Source organism: Tyto alba, unplaced genomic scaffold (genome assembly GCF_018691265.1).
Source record: "Tyto alba isolate M040663 unplaced genomic scaffold, T.alba_DEE_v4.0 Super-Scaffold_2, whole genome shotgun sequence".
NCBI classification, from domain to species: domain Eukaryota; kingdom Metazoa; phylum Chordata; class Aves; order Strigiformes; family Tytonidae; genus Tyto; species Tyto alba.
In genome coordinates, this window is record NW_024881282.1 from 70,037,774 (window position 1) to 70,060,152 (window position 22,379).

Genomic DNA, 22,379 nt, shown 5'->3' on the forward strand with positions numbered 1-22,379 from the left:
AGGAGCCTTTAAATGTCACTTTGTCCATGGCAGGGGGCTGGACTGGGACATCTTCAACTAGATCAGGTTGTTCAGAGCCCCATCCAACCTGACCATGAATGTTTCCAGGGACAGGGCATCTGCCACCAATCTGGGCAACCCGTTCCAGTGTTTCACCAACCTCATCATAAAAAATCTCTTCCTTATATTTAGTCTGAGTCTACCCTCTTTTAGTTTAAAACCATTACCCCTCATCCTCTCACTACACTTCCTGATAGAGTCCCTTCCCACCTTTCCTGTAGCTCCCTTTTAAGTACTGGAAGGCTGCTATAAGATCTCCCCAGAGCGTTTTCTTCTCCAGGCTGAACAACTGCAACTCCCTCAGCCTTTCCTCGTATGAGAGTTGTTTAATCCCTGTGATCGTTTTTGTGGCCCTCTGGACCTGCTCCAACATGTTTATGTCTTTCCCGTACTGAGGACTCCAGAGCTGAACACAGTACTCTGGTTGGAGTCTCATGAGAACAGAATAGAGGGGTAGGATCACCTCTCTCCTCCTGCTGGCCACGCTTCTTTTGTTGCAGCCCAGGTTGTGGTTGGCTTTCTGGGCTGTGAGTGCACATTAAGGACTCATGTCCAGGTTTTGATCCACCTATACCCCCAGGTCCTCCTCTGCGGGGCTGCTTGCAATCCCTTCATCCCTCAACTTGTATTGATACTGGGGATTGCTTTGACCCATATGCAGGATCTTGCACTTGGCCTTGTTGAACCTTATGAGGTTCACATGGACCCACTTCCCGAGCTTGTCCCCGTCCCTCTGGATGTCATCCCATCCCTCAGGCATGTCAACTGCACCACTCAGCTTGGTGTTGTCTGCGAATCTGCCGAAGGTGCACTTGATCCCTCTGTCTGTCTCACTGATGAAGATATTAAACAATACTGGCCCCTGTATGTAGCCCTGAGGAACACTATTCATCACTGATCTCCATCTGGACACTGAGCCGTTTACCAGTACTCCCTGGATGTGACCATCCAGACAATTCCTTGTCCACCAAACTGTCCACCGATCAAATCCATATCTTTCTAGTTTAGAAAGAAGAATGTTGTGGGGGACTACGTCAAAGGCTTTACAGAAGTCCAGACAGATGACATCCATAGATCTTCCCTTGTTCACTGATGTAGTCACTCCATCATAGAAGGCCTTTAGGTTGGTCAGACAGGACTTGACCTTGGTGAAGCCATGCTGGCTGTCTGGAATCACCTTCCTGTTCTTCATGTGCCTTAACTTAGCTTATGGGAGGATCTGTTCCATGATCTTCCCAGGCAAAGAGGTGAGGCTGACGGGTCAGTAGTTCCCAAGGTCCTCCGTCCTACCCTTTTCAAAAATGGGTGCAATGTTTCCCTTTTTTCAGTCTCCAAGGTCTTCACCTGACTGCCATGACTTTTCAAATATCATGAAGAATGGCTTGGCAACTACATCAGCCAATTCCCTGAGGACTGTGGGATGCATCTCAGAAGGTCCCCATAGACTTATGCATGTTCAGGTTCCTCAAGTTGTCTTGAGCCTAATCTCTTGCGGTGGGAGGGACTTTATGCCTCCAGTCCCTGCCTTGAGATCCATCCACTTGAGAGAAATGGGAAGAGAGGTTAGCAGTAAAGACTGAGACAAAAAAGTTGAGTACCTCAGCCTTCTCCTTTTCTGTTATTTCCAGTTTGTCAGTCATGTTCATTGAGGGGGTTACACTTTCTCTGACCTTTTTCCAGCTGACATACCTGTAGAAGCCCTTATTATTATTCTTTGTGTCCCTTGCCAAGTTCAACCCCAGCTGCATCTTGGCCTTCTTGACCCTATCCCTACACAACCAGGCAGTGTCCCTGTACTCTTCCCAGGATACCTGTCTCTGTTTCCACTGCCTGTGCATTTCTTTCTTGACCATTAGTTTGACCAGCAGGTCTTGACTCTTCCATGCTGGTCACTTGCCTTCTTATCCTGATGTCTTATACCTGGCAATCGAGAGCTCTTGTACTCTGTGAAAAGTGTCCTTAATGATCTGCCAGCTCTGTTCTGCTCCTTTGTCCCTGAGGGCAGTTTCCCAGGGAGTCCTACTGACTAACTCCTTGAACAGCTGGAATTTTGCTTTCCTAAAATTCAGGGTCTTGACTTTACTCTTTGCATGACCCATATCCCTCAGGACTGCAAACTCCACCAGTGCATGATCATTGCAGCCCAGGCTGCCTCCAATTCTGATGTCTCCGATTAGCTCACTTGTATTGATGACCAGCAGGTCCAGTATTGAATCCCCTCTTGTAGGGCTGTCTCTTAGCTAGTTTAAGAGGTTATCCTGCACCCCAGAAGTCTCCTGGATTGCCTGCAGCTCACTGTGCTACTTTTCCAGCAGATACCAGGGTGGTTGAAGCCCCCCAGCAGGACAAGAGTCTGTGAGCATGATACCTCCTGTGGGTGGAGTAAGAAGGCTTCATCAGTAGGCCCCCCGCCTTGATCTGGCAGCCTCTAGTTAAACACCAACCACAAGGTTCCCTTTGTTACCTTGGTCTGTTCTTCAGACAGCTCTTCACAATCTATCCATTTCTTGATGTAGGGGGCAACCCCTCCACCCTCCTCCCTTGCCTGGCTTCTGAACAGCTTGTAACCATTGATAGCCACACCAGTCATGGGATTTGTCCCACCAGCTTTCAGTAATGGCAACTAGGTCGTAGCTTTCTAATAGCACAGTGGCCTCCAAATCCTCCTGTTTGTTGCCCATGCTGTGTGCATTGGTGTAGAGAAACTATTTAGCAAACCATTCTGTTAGACTTGCAAAGACAATTGGTTTCTGAATATTTGATCTCTTCAGATTTTCCCCAATACATGTGCTTATATTGAGTAGCACTTTTATTTTAATGTTACCAAAAAAAGCTGCGCCTAAGCCCTATGACATTCTAGAGTTAACATTGCTGGGAGAGGAGAGCTGAGGAAGTGATAATGCAGAAAGACAACATTTGATCTGAAAACTGTGAAAGCAAAATGTTTGCACTTACGGGTCTTTAATTGTCCTTATTTGTATAAAGAAACATTTCATTTTTACCTGTTTGAACCTGTGAACATTCTTTACAAGCTAATACAGTTTGTGATTCTTTAGTGCTTTCTGGAATTACATGCATCATTCCTGTATGTTCACATATCACTTGCTATACACATGTATTATGTATTATTATTTATACACGTGTTTTATGCATGTCTGTTTGTGTGTGTATACTTTGTTTACACGTTTATTTTATATGTATACACACACACCATTAATGTGTCATTAAGAATTTATTTTTGCCAGAACAAGACTGTTTCAATGTTTAACTGTTTAAATGGCCTAAAAATAAAACTGTAGAGCAGTTGTAATATTGTCAAAAATGGTGAAAATTCTGAAGGATGATCACGTGTTTGAAGATGCTGTTAATTGTTTTTTTTCAAAAATTATTTTCTTGGAATTTACATGGAACATTGTCTTTAAAATTACTCTTTGTTTTGGTCTTATGTAGCCTGTAAATGTTCATTGCATTCTCTTTTTACACCTTGAACATGGAACTACAACTGAAATTTAATTTTAAACATGTTATCTTTAAATTCTTGTTCTTAATTTCACATTGTTGGCAAACTATAAATCTGTTCTTATGTAACTTATTTTCAAAGAAAAGAAGTACAGTTAAAAAATGAAACTAAATTCATTATCAGCTGAAAATATGTTAGACAAATGCCAGCTGATATTGAAAGCAGCGTTGAACTCATTTACTTAAATATATTTTTATTGTGTGTCATATCTAAAGTACTTTACTGTTGCTGCAAAACAACTTTAAAACAGTGTCCTAATGAAAAGTGCTCAACTGGATAATTACTACTTCTTTAGGTCAAAATTGAGCAGGTTGCTATGGAACTTCAGCTTACTCCATTCACTGTACTTCTGCGATCAGTTCTGGATCAGCTGCAGGAAAAGGATTCTGCCCGTATATTTGCTCAGCCAGTGAACCTTAAAGAGGTATGTTTTAAGCTGTATTTCCTTGTGGTTAGGTATGACTTGGTATTATTTAAGTACAAGAAACAAATCATTGTATGCAGAGTAGGGAGCAGTGTTACCTTTTAATCTCTGTTCTGAAAATTTACTTTGAGTCATGACTTACTGCTATGAAAGTCTATTTATGCTCATATACCAAAATAATTTCTGGGAAATACTTCCAGAGAATAACATGTGTACCTGTTGATCTTTTGCAATAAGATTATTTGATAAAGCAAACTCAAAGGGTGTCTAAAAATTGAAATGTGGATACTTTGTTCTTGCAGGTGATACTCCTTTCTGTTCACTGGGAAACTAGAATGACAGTGTATGTGTGTGTGTATGTGTGCATATGTACATATACAACACATGTGTATAAATAACATGTAGACATATATGTGTACAAATTGTATATATATGTATGCTTGCATATACTGCATACACATGTATATATTATACATTTGCCTACATATGTATAAATACATACATTTATGAGTATGCGTGTGCATAGATACAATATAATATATACATAAAAACATGTAGTTTCAGCATCTTGTAGTAGAGCTCCAACTTGTTGCCTAAGATGCAGAATCTTGTAATATGTAAACTTCTGTTGGCATAAAAACATTTGCAATATGAAGGTGTGCAACTCTAAGCTATATTTTGAAGTTCTTTATTTGAAGTATTACAAATTAAGTTAAAAAACATGGATCAGTTAATAGCTAATGTTACTTTGTTTGTAATAAGATAATTTTACCTATTCACATTTTAAATATTTATTCAAAGGTTCCAGACTATTTGGATCATATTAAACATCCTATGGATTTCTCTACCATGCGAAAACGGTTAGATGCTCAAGGCTATAAAAACCTCAGTGAGTTTGAAGAAGACTTCAACCTTATCATAGATAACTGTATGAAATACAATGCAAAAGATACAATATTCTATAGAGCTGCAGTGCGGTTAAGAGATCAAGGAGGTGTAGTTCTCAGGCAAGCTAGGCGAGATGCTGAAGGAATCGGTTATAATAATGAAACTGGAATGCACTTACCTGAACGGCCTAAACTTGAGTCACCCCAGCCTTTCTCTTGGGAAGATGGTAAGATGTTTTTGGATTATTTGTAAGTGTTTTTCATTACACACAGTGTGTACATTCCATACAGATGTTTAAGATGGTTGCAGTTGAGTTTGCTGACTAGATTCTGCCCCCCTCATTAGAAACATTGCTTGAAGGATTCAAGTGTTTGTATTCTACTAGATCTGTCATTAGAAAACAGTGTTATCCAGATTCTGATTTTGTTAATGCCAGAGCCTCATTTAACAAGATACACGAAAAAGGTTTTTCAATTGAGTGCTTTCTTTCACATGATTGTATGTGTTTGTAAGTCATGGAAAATGACTACCAGTGTGCATAAACTTAAGCACATTTTTAAATAACCTACTGAATTAAAAGAAGGAAACACGCTTGTAATACTAGGAATTAAAGTACTTCTTTTGACATACACACGTTGGTTTTCTGAGTTTTTAGCAGTAAAGGAGAATAATTAACACATGTATTTTATAACCATAATCTTGCTCTTCCCTTTGACAAGAAGGAAATCATCTGTTAGGTTGGGAAGGATTAACTAGGTCTTCCTTTCTGACCTTTTAATTCTTTGCTCTACTACTTAGTTTCATTGAGCAAAATGCTGATCAAGAAGAGTAGTGATTATATAGCAAGAATTAATTTCAACATTTCTGCACTGGTAACTGTGAAGCTACTACAACTGTAATCTAAGTAGCTTTTTGATGACATTTTTTAATTCTGTCAAGTGAGGTTTGTTTTTTTTTTTTCCTCCTGTTGGTATTATTATTCTTTGAAATATTCTAGGAAACAGTAACACGAAAATAATTATACATATTTTGACTTCAGTGGATAGGTTACTGAATCCTGCAAACAGAGCCCATATGTCCTTGGAAGAACAGCTGAGAGAGTTGCTAGAAAAACTTGATCTCACCTGTGCAATGAAATCCAGTGGGTCAAGGAGCAAAAGAGCAAAGCTGTTAAAGAAAGAAATCAGCATTATTCGCAACAAACTAAGTCAGCAACACAGCCAGGCTCCTCAAATAGAATCAGGTATTGGAAGTTTTGAAGAAGAAAGTGCAGCATTAGAACAAGACGGAGAAGAAGAAGGTAAGATTTGTTATAATCTTACGTTTTAATCAGTACTGTTCTAAACCTCTTCAGTCAGGTGCTTTAGTTATGTGAATTGAAGAGTCTAATAAACGAATATTATATTGAATTTTTAAATGGACAAATAGCCACTTAATCACAACAGATATTTTAAGAATATGAGAATGATCTTTTTAAAAAAGATCTCCTTCTGTTATTTTTCACAGTTAGCAGTGCTTTTAAAAAATTTAGGTGTTAAGAAACAAAAGTACAAACAATCTCATACGAAAAGGTATCATAAATGCCTGAGTGGAAAACATCTTTGTACTTTCAGAAATCCACTTAAATGCCAAAATATGTATTAGGAATCATGTGATCCTAGGTCAATGGTGCTTAAAACTCTGGCTGTTAATACTGTCTTCTGTAGCTTTTTTTATTCTCTACTCCAGTCTGGGGAGGGTTGGTTTGGGTTGGGGTTTTTAAATTTTTTTTTTTTTTTTTTTTTTTTTTTTGAATAAAGCTATTGGTAGGACTTAACAAACTTCATGTTGTAGAATCTAGTCAGCCATATGTAACTAGCCCTTCCCCTTGCGCTTCTCTTCTTCCTCAAAACATTGGTCTCAGAACTGCATCTACTCTTGGCTAATTCTGGTCGATCTTAATAAGAGCAATATACTAGAAAGGCCTAATTTTATATTTCGGTTGAATATCGTATTTGCATTTTTAGTTTTTGAATCAGTTACTGAGGTCTTTATTGCTAATTTTTAAATGATGCAAAGAAAATCTAGTCTCAAAAAAAAAAAAGTTTTATTGAGTTTGTTTCACAGTCATCTCTTCTCTAAAAAGCTAGCCTATTTTTCCTTAGGAGAATTAGAGACGTGTTCATTTTAAATAATGCATTGAATGGGAGGAGGAAAAAGCTTAAGGGAAAGTGGAAGCATGATAATAAATAAAACAGTCTGTGTCTGGTGCAGCTTGATGCTATCAAAATTTTTGAAAGGTAGAATCAATAAAATGACTGTCCTTAACTGCCATTCAGACAGAAACTTGGTGTTTAATTCTTAGTGTGACTAAGAGAATGTTTTTCAAACGTATAACTTCCTTGAGATTTGAACAACAATAATAGAAAAAGTGTACGTGAATCAGCATGCTTATGTTGTTTTGAGGCTGTTAAGTATTCTTAAAACATGTAATTTAAAAAAAATTTTTGTTCTTTTTATTTAATTTTCAAGTGATGATGCTACTGACTACAGGTTTTAGGGATGTAGTTTTTGGCAGGTAATGAATACACTAACATTTTTATTTGTAGCTTAACATTTTTATGACACAGCCTTTCACTGCAGCTGTTCTGAAAACAATAGTCCAAAAGCGAGCAGTAGCTGTTTTCTTATATATACAATGTGCTTTTTAAAAAAAAGCATAATGAAGAGCATGATCCGGAGTTGATTTGCATTGTTATTACAATTATGATCTAGTGAAGAGTAATAGTCATTAGTTCAAATTTCGAATCTGAAATGGAAGGTACTTTGAGGAGTAAAAAAAATAAATTGCCAAAAAGAAAGATAAGGAAAGTAGTAGAATCCTGTGCTTAGGAACTCTGCAGGAGGTGGCTTGAGAAGAGCTGTAAATTACCCCCTTGAAATTCTGTTTACAGTTTCTGATTGTATGAAAAATATGGTACTGGAATAACCCCATGAAATTTTGGTTTTAGTGTTTAAATAGTTCTCAAGTGTTATTCTGTTCCTGAATCTTTTTGTGAATATTTTCTGATTAATTGTAAGAAAGTCAGAATTTGTTCAAAAAAACAGTTACCTTGGACATTCTAAACTGCAGGCTTTTAAATTGGTGGTACTTAAATGTGCTTATCTGACTGCAAATGTCATCCTGAATGTCTTCCTGAAATATTATTTACTGGTTCTAATTCTTGGATGCCTTCAAAGGATGTGAGCATAGTCACGCTTCATTTTAACAATATATTTTTAATATGAACTATGCTATCGTTTGATTAAACAATGGAGCAGAGATTCTTCTGCACTTTACAAGTCATTGATTTCCAAGTAAGCATTGCTGAGCCAAAACCAAAGCAATATAGAGATGATATTTCATCAACTACAGATACAGGGCTTAAACTCTTGGTTTTTGTCACCTTTTTTTCAGGTAGCTTAGAAAAATTAACTAAACTTCAAAATTTCATATGATAATGTAAATATTATGTCGATCTCATACACTAATTCTAGAACAAGCATCTTCTTTGTTGTTATTAATATATATTTTAAATTATATTTTTTGAAGCTAGAAAGAAGGTTTTAACGTCTTTCTGAGTTGAAAATTATGGGTTAGGGAATCCTTCTGCTTGTATTTGGAAATCTTCAACAGTAGAACGTTTATTTTCTATCCCATCACTTGGGATGAAAAACAGAAATTAGTTTTATATGCTCACAGTTGTATCTCCATTGTCTTTTCCCAACATGGAATTACTGAAATTTACTGGGAAATGATCATGTTTAAAAAAAAATTTTAAAAATAAAAATTAAAAAAAAAAAAAAAAAGGAAGAAAAAATGGTAGAGGGTGGTTTTTCTGATTTCTCCTATCAAGTCTGCATTGTCAAGTGTGTATTTGCCAACCTAGTGGCTAATCAAGCTGCAGGACTTTAGGGGGGTTGGGGTTTTTTGTCCCCCTTTTAAATTTATTTTTCTTTTTGGTACATAAAACTTTCATCCACAGCTGTAAAACGGCTTTGTAAATCTCACCTTTCTATAAATTTATAACGTGTTTTAGCCCTCAATAGTAGATCAGGTTACAAATACTTCTTTTTTTAAATGGTTATCTGATAATTGATAAAGGGAAATAGATAAAAATGTATATTACCAGAAATTTTACTTGAATGGCAGTGTAATTGCATTCAACAGATAATCATCCACCACCCCAACTTTCTGTTTAAAAATTAGGTTTTTTAGTTTTTAGTTAATGAAACTAACATAACTGCATGAGAAGTAAAAAGTATTTATCCAGGTGTAAATTGTTAACACCAATTATAAACACCTACTTTTCTTTCCCTGCTACATTCCCAGTATAAAAGTAGGAACTACTAACTAGGATAGATTGTTGCTAGACAAGGTTTGTTTTTAAAATGTTATGCTTTGTTTCCAAACAACAATTTATTTGGTGGGCTGCACATTTATAGTGAGTTTTATAATAGACTTTATAACTACAGGTTTTCAAAAATCACACTCTATTTATAATTTTTTCAGGAGATAAATCTCCCCCTAAACTTGAACCATCAGATGCATTACCTCTTCCTTCAAACTTGGAGACTAATTCAGAACCACCAACCCTCAAACCAGTAGAACTCAATCCAGAGCAGAGTAAGCTTTACAAAAGAGTAAAATTTGATAATGAATTATATAGCACTTCCATTCAGAAAGAAATAAATGGACACACTCCAGAACACTTACTTGACAGTAATCTCAATGAGTCGACTGTTTCTGCTGTAGCTGAGTCATCAACTGATGTAAACAGACGTACATCCATTCTCTTCTGCAAATCGAAAAGTATAAGCCCCCAAAAGTCTGCAAAGAACACTGAAACCCAGCCAACTTCTCCACAGCTAGGGACCAAAACCTTTTTGTCTGTAGTCCTTCCAAGGTTGGAGACACTTCTGCACCCAAGGAAAAGATCAAGGAGTGCATGTGGAGATTCTGAGGTTGATGATGAGTCCCCTGTAAAGCGCTTGGATACAGGTAAATGTTACAAAACTTACTTGAATGGATGCATCTCAAAAGTTAACATACCTCTTAATTTTTTGACATACGTGTAATTGTTAATCTTCAGATTTTAGCGCTTGAAGAGTTCTACCTCATAGTTGAGTAGTTACATTTCAGAAAATTACTGAATCATTTTTGTGTTGGCCCTCTACAATTAGACTTAGTGAACCAAGTTTAACATTTTCACAGTTTTTACTTTATCAATGGAATATTCCAAATTTCCGTGTATGGGTGGGTGATTTCTTTTTTTTAAGCTATTCTTCTATTTCCTTTTGTTGCAACTGATAGGAAAGGTCAATCAGCTGCTTTTTTGGAAATTCACTGTCAAAATACATGGAAACGTCATATATGGTACCAAAACCAGAACTCTTCTAAAGAGGAGCATGGAAAATACATGTTCCATGTATGACTTCACTTTGCTGTGGTGTTACTCTAAGCATATTTTCATGTTATGAAACTGATGACTGTGTATGAGGTGCTTTGTATACCCATGTATTTTATGGAAATGTTGGGATTCCAAAGTATAATGACATTTCTTGTGTTTATTTTCTTTAGTCTTTGCACTTTAAATAAGTACAGTTGAACTATATGAGTGTTAAGATTACACTCTTAATGAGACTTATCTAAAGAACAAAAAAAAATGTTATCTTGATATGTTTGTGCAGTACAGTTGAAGACATTAATTACACCTTTTCTCAGTGAACCGTAGTTCTCTTTTTTGTAGAAGCTTGAATAATAACCCTCTTTGAGGAAGAACAGCAGCATAAGGAAATTACTTAAGTATATTTCCTTAACATATCCATGACCATTGCTATGACTTTTATGTTACCTTTGAAATAAATACTCTGTTTCATTGTCATGTTGATAACCCATATGCAGGTATAAAAACAGCTTGTGGGATTTTTGTGTCTTTGAATGGAAGACATAGAAATTTAGTTTGAACGCTCGTTGTGAAGACATGTTCCAAAATCTGTTTGTGGTTTTTGTGGGATTTTTTGTGGTTTGGAGGGGGCAAGAGGGTGGCTTTTTTTTACTGGCTGGTTGATTTTGTTTTTTTGTTGAGGTTTTTTTTTAATTTTTTTTTTTGGTTAGTGTTTTTTGGTGTGGGGTTTGGTGGTGGGTTTTGTTGGTTTTGGTTTTTTTTTGAATGATCAAGTGAGGAGGAAAACAATGCTGGAATCATAGCATGAGAAAATTATACGTAAGATTTGATATAGGGTGGGGGGTCTTTTAATTTATATTTTTGTTTCTTTCTTTGTTTTGCCTGCTTGGAAAGCCCCAGTTTCCATTCTTTTTCATAAGAGCTTGGAAAGAGCATGTAGGTTTGATTTGGTACTTAAGGTCTGAAGTAGGAACTGTGACAGTAGTGTGATGATAGAAATGAGTTAGTCTTCATTAATGATACAAAAACCTTCGGCTTCCAAATATTCCAATCTACCATTCTTTAATCTAGATAATTTCATTATGTACCCTTAAAGAGATTGCATTTTATCAGATGCACAGTAAATCATTTTGTGCTACATCACACCAGGAATTAGTACTAATTCCTTGAAATTTTTACCTTAAATCTTGTGAATTATTTCTTTGGGGAAAAAAAAGGGTTTTTTATTATACAGGAAAAGTAACTGAACTCTTGACAAAAAAAAAAAACCAAACCCTCACCACATTTCTGAATACATTTAAAATCTGTAGTTTTGATGCTTTTTTTCTCTGTCGAGTTAGGTGTATGTGGGGCAATTGTGCTTTTGATTATCCTCAACACAAGACAATTGTAGATAGTTTCTTCTAATTGTATTTTTCCCACTTAAGAATTTCTAGTTAAGTTTTTTTTCTTTTATGTAATATGTAGTCTAATAACAGCAAACTCAAAAGATTAAAAGATTTAATGTTAAAAAAAATAAAAAGAATTCTGAGCCTCTTCTTCAAGCTAATTAAGAAATGCACAGAATTAAATTTATGTAGAAATAAAGGGGCATTTATAGTTAACTTCTTATTTGTTCAGGAGGAGACTATGTATGTGAATTGAAATGCTTTAGCCGAATTAAATTCACCTAAAGGTGTTATAGTTATTCTTTAATAGTACGTGGGTTTTTTAAGCATATATGGTTCATACAGATGTGTCAGATTATCAAATCTTATTCCTGTGATTCTTCCATTTGCAACCAAGCATTTTGCTTTCACATTGGAGATTTTACTCCTCATGTTATTTTCAAACTTGTGTCTCCACACTAATTTAAGCAAATTGCAATTGGCAGCTATTTTGAGCTAGGATTCAGCAGGAAACCAGCACAAAGCTCAGATGCTTGCCAGGATTTAAAACCAGTTGAATTGTTTTACTTTTGCATATGCAAGCTGCTGTCGATTGATACAGATGTCTGCGTTCTGATAAAAATAAAAGAGATGATATATGCAGTAATATTTTTTTTTTCTATTTATTTTTCATAAAAATTTAATTTCATGCTGCTGATAAAAAATGTTTTTATACAAAAGAATTCATCAGACATGAGCTTTTCCCTCCAAAGCTGTACCGTGATAGAAAAGTCGTGCTTCAGGCTTCTTACATGCGTTCTTGTGAGCTAGCAACTTCATGTGCTATCACTGTAGTTGAAAATTAATTATTATTGCACAGTTTTATTTGACTAGTATGAATGTTAAATACCCTCAATTCTAGTGGATATAGGAAAAAAGTAATCAAAAAGGACTTTGCTTAATATATAAAGCACTGAAATTTTGAAGTGGTTGAGAGCTGCACGGTCACCTCTTTTTTCTTTCTTACCTATACACCACCAGTGTGGGAGTTTTGCTGTTACCTAAGGATGCCTTGTTGTTTTGTCCCTCACCTTATTCAGTCTCCTCAGTGTTGCCCCCTGTCATGTTACTCATATGCATTCCTATGTGAAGAAGTTCAAAGGAAGACTTTAAAGCTTACCTAGTTAAGTAAAACCACACCTACTTTGTCTGATGTTTCATTATTCTCATAGACTGCCTTTTATTATGCTTTCTTGAATTACATTAGAAGTTGGTGTCCTTGCCAGTTCATTTCAAGAAGGACACATACAGGATCCCTTGGCACACTACTTTGTAAGTATGGTGTCCCATATGTTGTTAGTTTTCATATACAAAATAATTATTCAAATAGTAGCTTTTTTCAGAAATCGGGGTCTATTGCACATGATTTAACCTTCAAAGAGAGAGGACTGAAAGCAGTTCACTTCAGTACTCTGACCTCCCTTTATATGTGAATCTTTGTTTAAAAAGTATGAAGCAATAGTGTAATGTAACCTTACATTTTAATTTCATAGTCTTCTACTAGGGCACTATCACTTACATATATAGCGCACCTTTCTCCATAGTTGTTATGTGGAAACTGACAACTACATATCAGAGAGATGGGTTTAAAAATTTCCTATATATACTTAATGTATCTTGGTTTTGCTTCATATAGTATGTAGCAATTTCAAAAAGAAGGTAGGTTGTTTTAACTTAGGAGGTTTTGGTCACATCAGAGATTGGGGTATGATCCTTGAAGTTCAGGCATGTCAAATCTTAACTGCAACAAGTTCAATGACCTTTTCAAAATACCCATTGTATACTTACTTTCCTCTTTTTTGCTACAAAGATTAATCCTTTTCATCAGGAAATTAGTTGGTGCAGTTACTACATCTGGGAAAAATAAAGCTGATTACTGGATAGAATAGAGGCAGATTTTTAAGTGGTCGGTAAAATCTACCAGGTGTGTATTAGTAAGATAAAGTCCTGGAACAAATTACTATTTTAAGATACCTTTTCAGCATTGAAAATGCTAGATTAGTTTCAGATTAAATTTTCATGTTGTTCTTGGTTTTACCAGTCACTTTTAAGCTTTCATAGATTTCGAATAGTATGTCATAGTTACTGTATTGGCACCCTCTGTTTTAATTAGAAACTAAGTATTTGGAACATACTATCCTAGAACAATCACTTTGACTTATCATAGAATTAGGATCACAAATAGTGATTATTTTAGTGCAGTATGTTGGTTTTCTAGTATTTCTTGGCTAGATAGCAGCAACAGAAAATTTCAGTGAAACATCATTTGCTTACTGTTCTTCTTCCAGCTACACAGATTTTCTTAAGGCACTGAAACAAGTGTAAAGACATATTTATAACATGGATCACTGAATTAGAGTACCACAGTAAAAAGCAGAAGGCTTTTTGGGGGGTGGAGGGATTTATCATTCCTTAATATATGCTTTGCAAGCAGTTGTTTGTATACAACAAACATCATTAAACCTTATTAAATCTACTAGTAAATGTTGGGCTGACTTTGTTTCTGCCCGATCACTACAAAATGTTTGATGCCACTTAAGAACTGTCTACAAGTAACCTCTAGATAAATTCCACTTGCATTTGATATAATTTAATATTGTAGCAGTGACCACTTTTACTTGATTTTACTTGGTGCGACAAGGATGGACATTATATTTGGGGTAAAATGGAACACAGGATAATTTTTGAATTCTTCACTGCTTGATTTCTAGAGAGTCTTTGGCTCTCTGGAGCACAGGCCAATTTGATTAAAAGTAAAGCTTCATATGTGTAGCGATCAGTTACCATTTTCTAAATGGAAGAAGTGAAAGTAAAACATACATATCTAAGAAGATAATTTATGTCCTTTACTTACTTAAATAACAAACTAAACTAGAGGTTGCACAGTGAAAAAACAAAATGGCCTAATTACTTGTCTGGTTAACCTAGACAAGAATGATAGTGTATACATATATTCATGAGGAAAATGGGGTAATTTGACTAAATGTACTGACAGATGCAGAGTCCTTATACTTTGAATTAAAAGTATTCTTTCTGTTTTCTTTTTTCTCTTTAGATGCATAGTGACTGTTTCCTGTAAAATCTGATGTGAAATGTAGTTATTTAAGCACTTAGTGATGTCCAAACAATTCAGCTACCTGCCTTCAGGAAGTTTCGAAACATAAAGGTGTATATGCAAACAAACAAAGCATTGGAGATTGCGAAGGTCTAAAAGGATTTATCCCCTGGTTTGTTAAATTTGTCAGTGTAGAGACACAGGGACTACAGGAGCTTGACTGCTGAGTTGTCAGGATAAAACCAGGCTGCACAGTAGCCCATAAGTACCAAAGAGGCTGAGAAAGTAAAGTTTGACTAGAACACTACCAACATTACTGGGGGGCGGGAGGGAATGCTAGTGCAGTTTTTGCTTGGTTTTGACAAGGTTGGTTGGTTTGTTTGTTTGTTTGTTTGGGTTTTTTGTTTCTGTTTTTGTTTGTTTTAATGGGATGATAGGCTACTGAGAAACTTTGACCTTTTGCTAAGAAAATAAAGCAAATTAAGGAGAGAAATTTGAAAAAGCCCTGTATGCTGCATTTCTTTATTTCTGTTTGGCCCATTCAAGTTTTAGACAAGAATTCTGGCAGCCCTACTAAATTTTCTGCTGATTTAATTTTTGGGAAAATTTAGAGAGGATTTTTGTAAGACATGTAGAATTAAAAAAGTGCATAAGGAGAAGGGAACTATTTTATACCAGTCGGCAACTGCAATGACACTTAAGAGAATAAATCTTCCTTTTGGTTGTATTTCATCTAAAGAACTATAGTAAAAACTTCCTCACCAGTAAAAATCTTGCTTATTTCTTCATGTCTATTATTAGAATAGAGGGAATTTTGAGCAACATAGTCAAGAATGGTGGGGCTTGATGAACAACTAGATAAATGGGGTTTTGTCCTTTTTCAAGGCTTGTGAAGCATGTGTATGCATAATTTATAATATGCTTTATTATTTTAGAAATTTTTCTTGGGTCTTAAACCTGTTAATTTCTTTGAAATTACTCTTTTGGGGTTTTTTTAAGATACGAATTATTAACACCCAACTTATAATTTCTGTGTTTCCTAAGATCAGCATAACTGAATCTTCTGTAACAATCAAAAAATATTTCTAGATGCCCTTCTGTTTTTCTTGATGCTGTAGGAATTGTGGAGCCTTTTACTGTATTTTGGCATTTAATTTTTTTTGAATGCTTAGCTCATTTCTTGGACCAGGTTTGTCTTTCTAAAAAATAAAATGTCATAGTCCCCCACGTGCTTCATCCGTCGCATTTAACACTAATTTTTCTGTGGACTGCAGATGGTAAACAGAGAACTGTGGGTTTTATTGAAGACACTTAAAAAAAAAAAAAAAGTGAATTTGGAGATCCACACTATTCTTATAAATTAAGAATGTGCTTTCCACGGTGTTGGGGCTGAGGACAGGTGGCCTACTTTCAAATTCAGAGGCTTAGATATTGTGAAGTCTCTTGTATTGGGTACGTAAGGTCCCAGAGTTGATCAAATCACCATCATTTTTGACCTGTTTGGAACATCGTAGAGTAGTTTGGGTTGTAAGAGGCCTTTAAATGTCATCCAGTTCCAACCCCCCATACTTGCCTACAGGTCTGATTTAAGAGCTGGATGATCATAAAAATGAATCCAGTGACTCCAACACTAATATCGGGCACTGAACCTGTCAGTCAAAAATAAGGGTGACTTAGGGCTCATTCTACTACAAGTGGAGAGAGAAGACAGGTCCCATGGTATGATTGACTACAAGATCAATGTGTCTCAGAAAAGGCTTGTGTGTGGTTATGCTTTGGGGGGTTTTGTTTTGTTTTGTTTTCTCACCCCTCCCCCCCCGCCCCCAATGAGAATAGATTATGTAGTTACATGTATAGATGGAGGTCCTCCATAAAGAGTAATTATAGTAGCATGTAGTCTTTTGTTGTACCATACATACAGCCCAATATTTTGGGACGTTTTAATTGATAGCTCTCTTCTGTGTTTCCCATTGTAGTACCCAGACATAGTTTCTTTGGTGTGCGTAGAGGAAGTGTACAGATTAAGAAGGTATCCCATACAAAGAAACATGTATTACTCAAGAATAGGTAAAATACTTGAAATGAAGTTGCTTTTATTTTGTTGGTACCAAAACAGTTTTCATTGGTCAAGCTGTCACTTGGACTTTGTCAAACCATGGTATCCTAACACGGTAATGTTCCCTCCACTTTCATTTTCCTTTCTCTCCTCTTTCCTTTTTTTTCTCTTTTCTTCCTTTACCTTTTTCTTCTCCTTCCAAAGCTGTAATAATACAGCTGTCACTCAGAAATTACTTTCTAGCAACGGGTCATTGGAAAAAAATGGAGAAGAAAGCAGATGTTGAAAACTAACCTTCAGCTGATAAAAATGGCTAAGTACTCAGAGTTCTATAAAAATTTCAATTTTTTTTTTTTTTTATAAGGCAAAAGTATTTTAGGTCTGAGGGGGGAAAACCATACTGTAGATTCATCTGATTTAAATACAAAGATATGAATATGCAAATCAGCCTTATTTTAAGTCTTTGTTCATTGGTGCCTAAAAATAGAAAAGCTGGGTTGGTTTTTAATAGCCCTTGATTATCTTCACTTGACAACGCTTCAAGCGCTGTCAGGTTGACTTTATTGAGCAGTGAAACATCTTGTTTTATCTTTGCAGCTCCTTTCTTTGAAGCCAGGAAGGCAATTTTAGGATTGCAAACACTGTTAATTTTTGCTAGGCTGGAATAAATTTTTAGTGTGATGTTACGGTCTCTAAATGGATTCAGTTCATGCACTTCCTGAAGTACAGCACAAGCTGTCATAGAGGCTGTTCTATGCCTATAGTAAGCACTAGATCTTTCATACTGAATCACTTGAAGTTTTCCATCTCCCTGTGTGAAATACCTCTCAGGGTACAAAAGGCCTGGAAAATTAGGTCCAAAAATGCAGCTGTGTAACTTAATGAAGTAACTGGCTAATTCAAGGACTTGCAGTTCACTGTGTTGTCCTCTGTGTCATCTCGGGAGTGGCAGACCTCTGGTAAACATTTCTGCCTTCATCTTTCTCTCAGGTGGCAACTTCGGTTTCAGTTTCTGTTCTCCATCCTAGAATGAGGCACAAATTAAGAGCCGATTTTCTAAATAGCTGTAAAAGGCAAATAAATGGTAAATGATTTGTTTCTTTTTTAATAGGGTAGGATTGCAGGACATACTTATATAAGAGAGCTCTGAAGTCCACATGTTTGTTCACTTTTCTTTGGATACCATGCCCAGTAATTGTGTTCTCACAATGAGAGGGGAAACATTTACTTTCAAAGGGAAAAAAAAAATGTGGTGGTAAAAGCTCTGTGTAAAATCCTTTAGATAGTAATTTAATAAGTCAGTTCCATTTAGGAAATGGAATAGCCTGCCTTTGTAGGCCCTACTGGGCTGCTCTGAAAACTGCTAGGCACTATGTTTTTGATGCAGTGTATTGATAGATAATTATCATGCTTTTTCATTATATAAGTTGAGAACAAAAATAATCTTTATCGATTCAAGTTTTTAGTAACTCTAAGCTTTTATGTCAGGATTTGGGAGGAGAGAAGTCTTCAAATGTGAAATGTGTGAGTATTTTTTCTAGAGGATCTTTACTGTTTGTGTTACTCCATTATTAAAAAAATGCTTGGGAAAAAAGTTTCTGATCTTAAATCCTCATAAGTAGTCTTTGCCAAGATAATTAGAAGTAAACAGTCCTAAATATTAATGACTTTCTATAGTCATTGTATTTCTTGTATTTCTTGGATCCTGAATGACATACCACTGATCTATGTGTGATTCAGGCACTTAAATATTGTATTTTACAATCATCTGTGTAATCATGTTACAACACGTAAAACATGTCATAAATCATATAAACTCAAGCTGACTGAAGAATTCAATTTGTAAAATTAGTTACAAATTCTTCAAGTTTTGTGCTTCACTTTTTAATGGCATTTTCTACTATACGACTACTGTCATCAGTCTTTTCTATACCACTGGAATAGCTGATACTCTCTGGATGAAGTTGTAAAATGGTTTTTTTTTTGAGAAATATTTCTACTTGTATGCTCTTTTTTTCCTTTCAGATTTTTTTGGAATGTTTTCAAACTCCTCCACTAGTGTTGCTTCTCACTTGTATATTTTAAAATGTCTTGAACAGTCGTCCTACCGTTCAGTGATCCTGTTATAGTGCACAGAGCAACAGACAATCCTTATCTTGTGGGAGCTGTAGTTATTAAATGTTGATTAGTTTTCCTTTCTGTTGTGCAATTCAGATTCAGCTGTTTTATCAGACTCATCTGATTAGCTAGAGACACTTCTTATTCCCAAATTTCAAAGAAAATTAGTAGTTACAGTATGAATTCTTAAGCATTCTTTTGAAACATAGCAAACTTTGACCATTCAGTGAGCCACCAAACTGTATTTATTATGTGTTACTTAAACCGACAAAGATGAAGTTTTTCTGTTTAGGATCTTGAAAGCTGCTGCTGTTTAGTGTGTAGGTGCAACGTCATGGGCTCACACTGAGCTTTCTTTGCTATCTTTGGCCATAACCAAATTTTAAGCAAGCTCTAAAAGCTTTATTTCCAAAGGGACACTTCACACCAGACTTTATCATCTTTGTGAGTAACTGGCTCTTGTTTTGTCTGCATACTGAAGACTGTTTTAAGAACTGTAAACTTTGACATGCTCAGATATTCATCTGTGTATCCTGAAAAGAAGGACTGTGTCTAATATTCTTACCGCACTCCAGAATTCACTGTTGGAAGTAGACATTTATAGGGTTACTCTGAGGTTCACTTATTAAAAACTTTGTGGATGCCTTCCTATTATTGCAATACGCCCATTTTCAAGGTTTGCGTATTTAAGAATACGTTAAGTTCTGGTTATTTATTGCCATGACGTATTCCTTTATCCTGTCTGTGCATACCTGTATATATAAGTCCTCTTAAATTGGGGTCATCCCCCTTCTTGCTCTTACTGGAGAGATTTTTAGATACGTTTCAAAACCATGTTCTTGATGCATATCATGCACATGGAGATTGTATTCTGTGCTTTCAATGACTTGCATATATTTTCTTTTTAAAGAAAGAGGACTGAAGCAAAGTTAAACTTCTAATCTAGTTTTGCCCCCTTTGAAACTTCAGCTGAGTATTAGTGTTAGAATACATGGAACACTTGTAGCATTCTCACTGTCTCTTGACGCTGCTGTAAGGATGGCTTATTTATTTGAAAGCTCTGTTTCCTTTCAGAGAGACTTAATGGCTTTTTCACTGTCTTCCAGGTTCTCATATTAACTAATATCATGCTGGGTATTTATCTCTTTGGATCCTAATTATTTTCTGTTATCCTCAACATGGAATGGAATTCAATTAAATGATCATTTTGGAACGCAGAAAGACAATTACATTTGAAGTAATTATTTTGGATCATGTTGGAGACACCAGCCATCCTTAAAACAAAAAAAAAATATGAACACTGTTGGAGGAAGTCTTTGACATATATGAAACTATGCTCTTCATTCAATATATTGCCCCATTTCCGTAAGTTATAAAGTTGTACATGTTGTAGTATATGTGACACAAATTGGTCGCAGACTTTTTTACCAGTCCCAGCGTTCTTACTCTCAGAACATGCTCTGTGAGAGCAGATTAGTTAAGAATGTTCCATCTCCATCCTCTTCCCTTCCCCAAAAACCAGTCTTATCTTCCTTGGAGAAGTGTACAACAAAATGTTTTACCTATTTTTGTGCGTTTAAGTAGTTTTAATAAAATACACCTTTTTCTTTAATATATATATATATATTTTAATGAAGACTAGCATCGCTGGTGTTGGGTAAGTGCACAAGTCAGGACTTGATAAGTCCTTGCTTGGTAAAATTAACCAAAACAGTGTTATATAAGTGCTGGTGCACTGTATACAGTTGTTTTCTGAATGTTCCCACTTTTTTAGTGATTGAAATTATTTAACAGTTTTCATTATTTCTCAGCTCTTCAGCTATGGTTTTAATATAACACTTCATCTTACATTTGGATATGCTTGGTTTTCCATCAAGCTATGCCTAATAAAGTTTTAATTGCTTTAGAATAATTTTATACAAGTTCTGCATCTTTATTTTTATTTCAGCAGAACTGCAAGGTGTGTTTACAGTCCAAAATGCACAATTCTGTATTCTGTGGCAGCATTTTGTATATTCATGGAGCGTGCTGCTCCTTGAACTATCATGAGTTTTGTTTCTCTCTCATTTTTTCCAAACTTCTGCTGTCTTTCAAAAGTTACTTTTCCTGCTTCATTAATTTGATATGGGCAACAAGATTCTAGCTTTCTTGATGTAGGTAGTCAGTGAAAGTTTTAACTGAACAACAGAACAAACTGCTACTGGTGAGGAAAAAGTTGAAGCTTTCCCTCATAAATAGTTTTCAGGACAGTGAGAAATGTGTGAAAAAGTATCAGGCTGATCATCCTTGGCTTACCTTTGTTTTCCTTCTTAGTTGTTTATTAGCATTTATTTTTAAAATGGTTATGTATGTTATATGCAATGTTTGATATGGTAGTAAACTTTCTATGTAAATTGAAGTCTAAAGCTGAAGATCAGAAATGGCAGTAACCCTGCATTGAAGATTGATAGTTGACTTTACTATTCGTTAATTCCTTTTTTTTTTTTTTTTTTTTTTATGAAAAATGTTGAGTTCTGCCTCTGAAAATAGGCTGCTTTTTTGAAGCAAGTTAAGAACAGAGGGGAAAATAAAAAGGAATCATGCACTAATGAAGGGTTTTAGTTTGATGTTTGGAATTTTTTTTGAGGGGGGTTGTTCTCAATCAAGGGCCTTGGTGAGAGGTCATGTGTAAGAATTTCAGTACCTGACCTAATAAACTTTCTCTTCACACCTGTAGAGAAAGCTCGTTTGATCTAAAAAAATCATGAGCTTTTGGGAAATGTAAATGGCTCATAGGGGTTTGCAGGCTTACTCAGGCTACTGCTCCGCAAAAGCAGGATGAGTTAGTTCTCCCATGGATTTTCTTTATTTGACCTCCTTAGTAATAACTTTGAGCCAATAAAATGCAAATTCCTTCAAGGAAATGGGGATCTTCTTTAATCTCACCTATTCTGGTAGTTATAGGAAATTGTGTATTTCTTGATTCATGGGGAAAAGAGTTTGTAATGATCCAAAAAAACAAATTCCCAGTTATAGGATATAAATGTAATATAACTGTTTAATTTTTTGTGCATCAATGGTACCATAAAGCACTTGCATTTTATTGCCTGGATTTTTCTGGCAAGTTACAAGGGTCACCTGGGAACTGATGCATCTGTGACTAGATATGAGTGTGTTTTGTTCAAAATAAGCATTGAGGTCTTCCTTTCTTAAAATAATGCCTATTCTTACAATTTCTGAAAAGCAGACTGTATAAACTTGAGCCTAATGGATTGCATAAGCTTGTGTCATTCAGGGCCTCATATTCAGGAAGATTACTCCTGCTGATAGCCTGCATGTTCTTTGTTTTTCATACTTCCACAAGCAAGAGAGAAATGTGTCTGAGCAGCTCTAAATTCTTTTGCACTGTCATATTCCTTATTTGTC

The 22,379-nt window shown here is 35.6% G+C and overlaps 1 protein-coding gene across 8 annotated transcripts in view; it reads left to right on the forward strand.

Annotated features, from left to right (window-relative positions):
- Nucleotides 1-22,379, forward strand: part of BRD1 (bromodomain containing 1) — a 72,538-nt gene that overhangs the window by 37,023 nt on the left and 13,136 nt on the right. For 6 of the 8 annotated variants that reach the window (XM_033011423.2, XM_033011422.2, XM_033011421.2 and 3 more), the window contains 4 exons: nucleotides 3,876-4,004; nucleotides 4,806-5,118; nucleotides 5,932-6,192; nucleotides 9,424-9,912. In XM_033011423.2, the coding sequence (XP_032867314.1) occupies nucleotides 3,876-4,004; nucleotides 4,806-5,118; nucleotides 5,932-6,192; nucleotides 9,424-9,912 (1,192 nt within the window). Of the gene's footprint in view, nucleotides 1-3,875; nucleotides 4,005-4,805; nucleotides 5,119-5,931; nucleotides 6,193-9,423; nucleotides 9,913-20,080; nucleotides 20,340-22,379 lie in introns of all 8 variants that reach the window. The other 2 variants (XR_004409774.2, XM_033011428.2) reach the window with 2 other exon arrangements.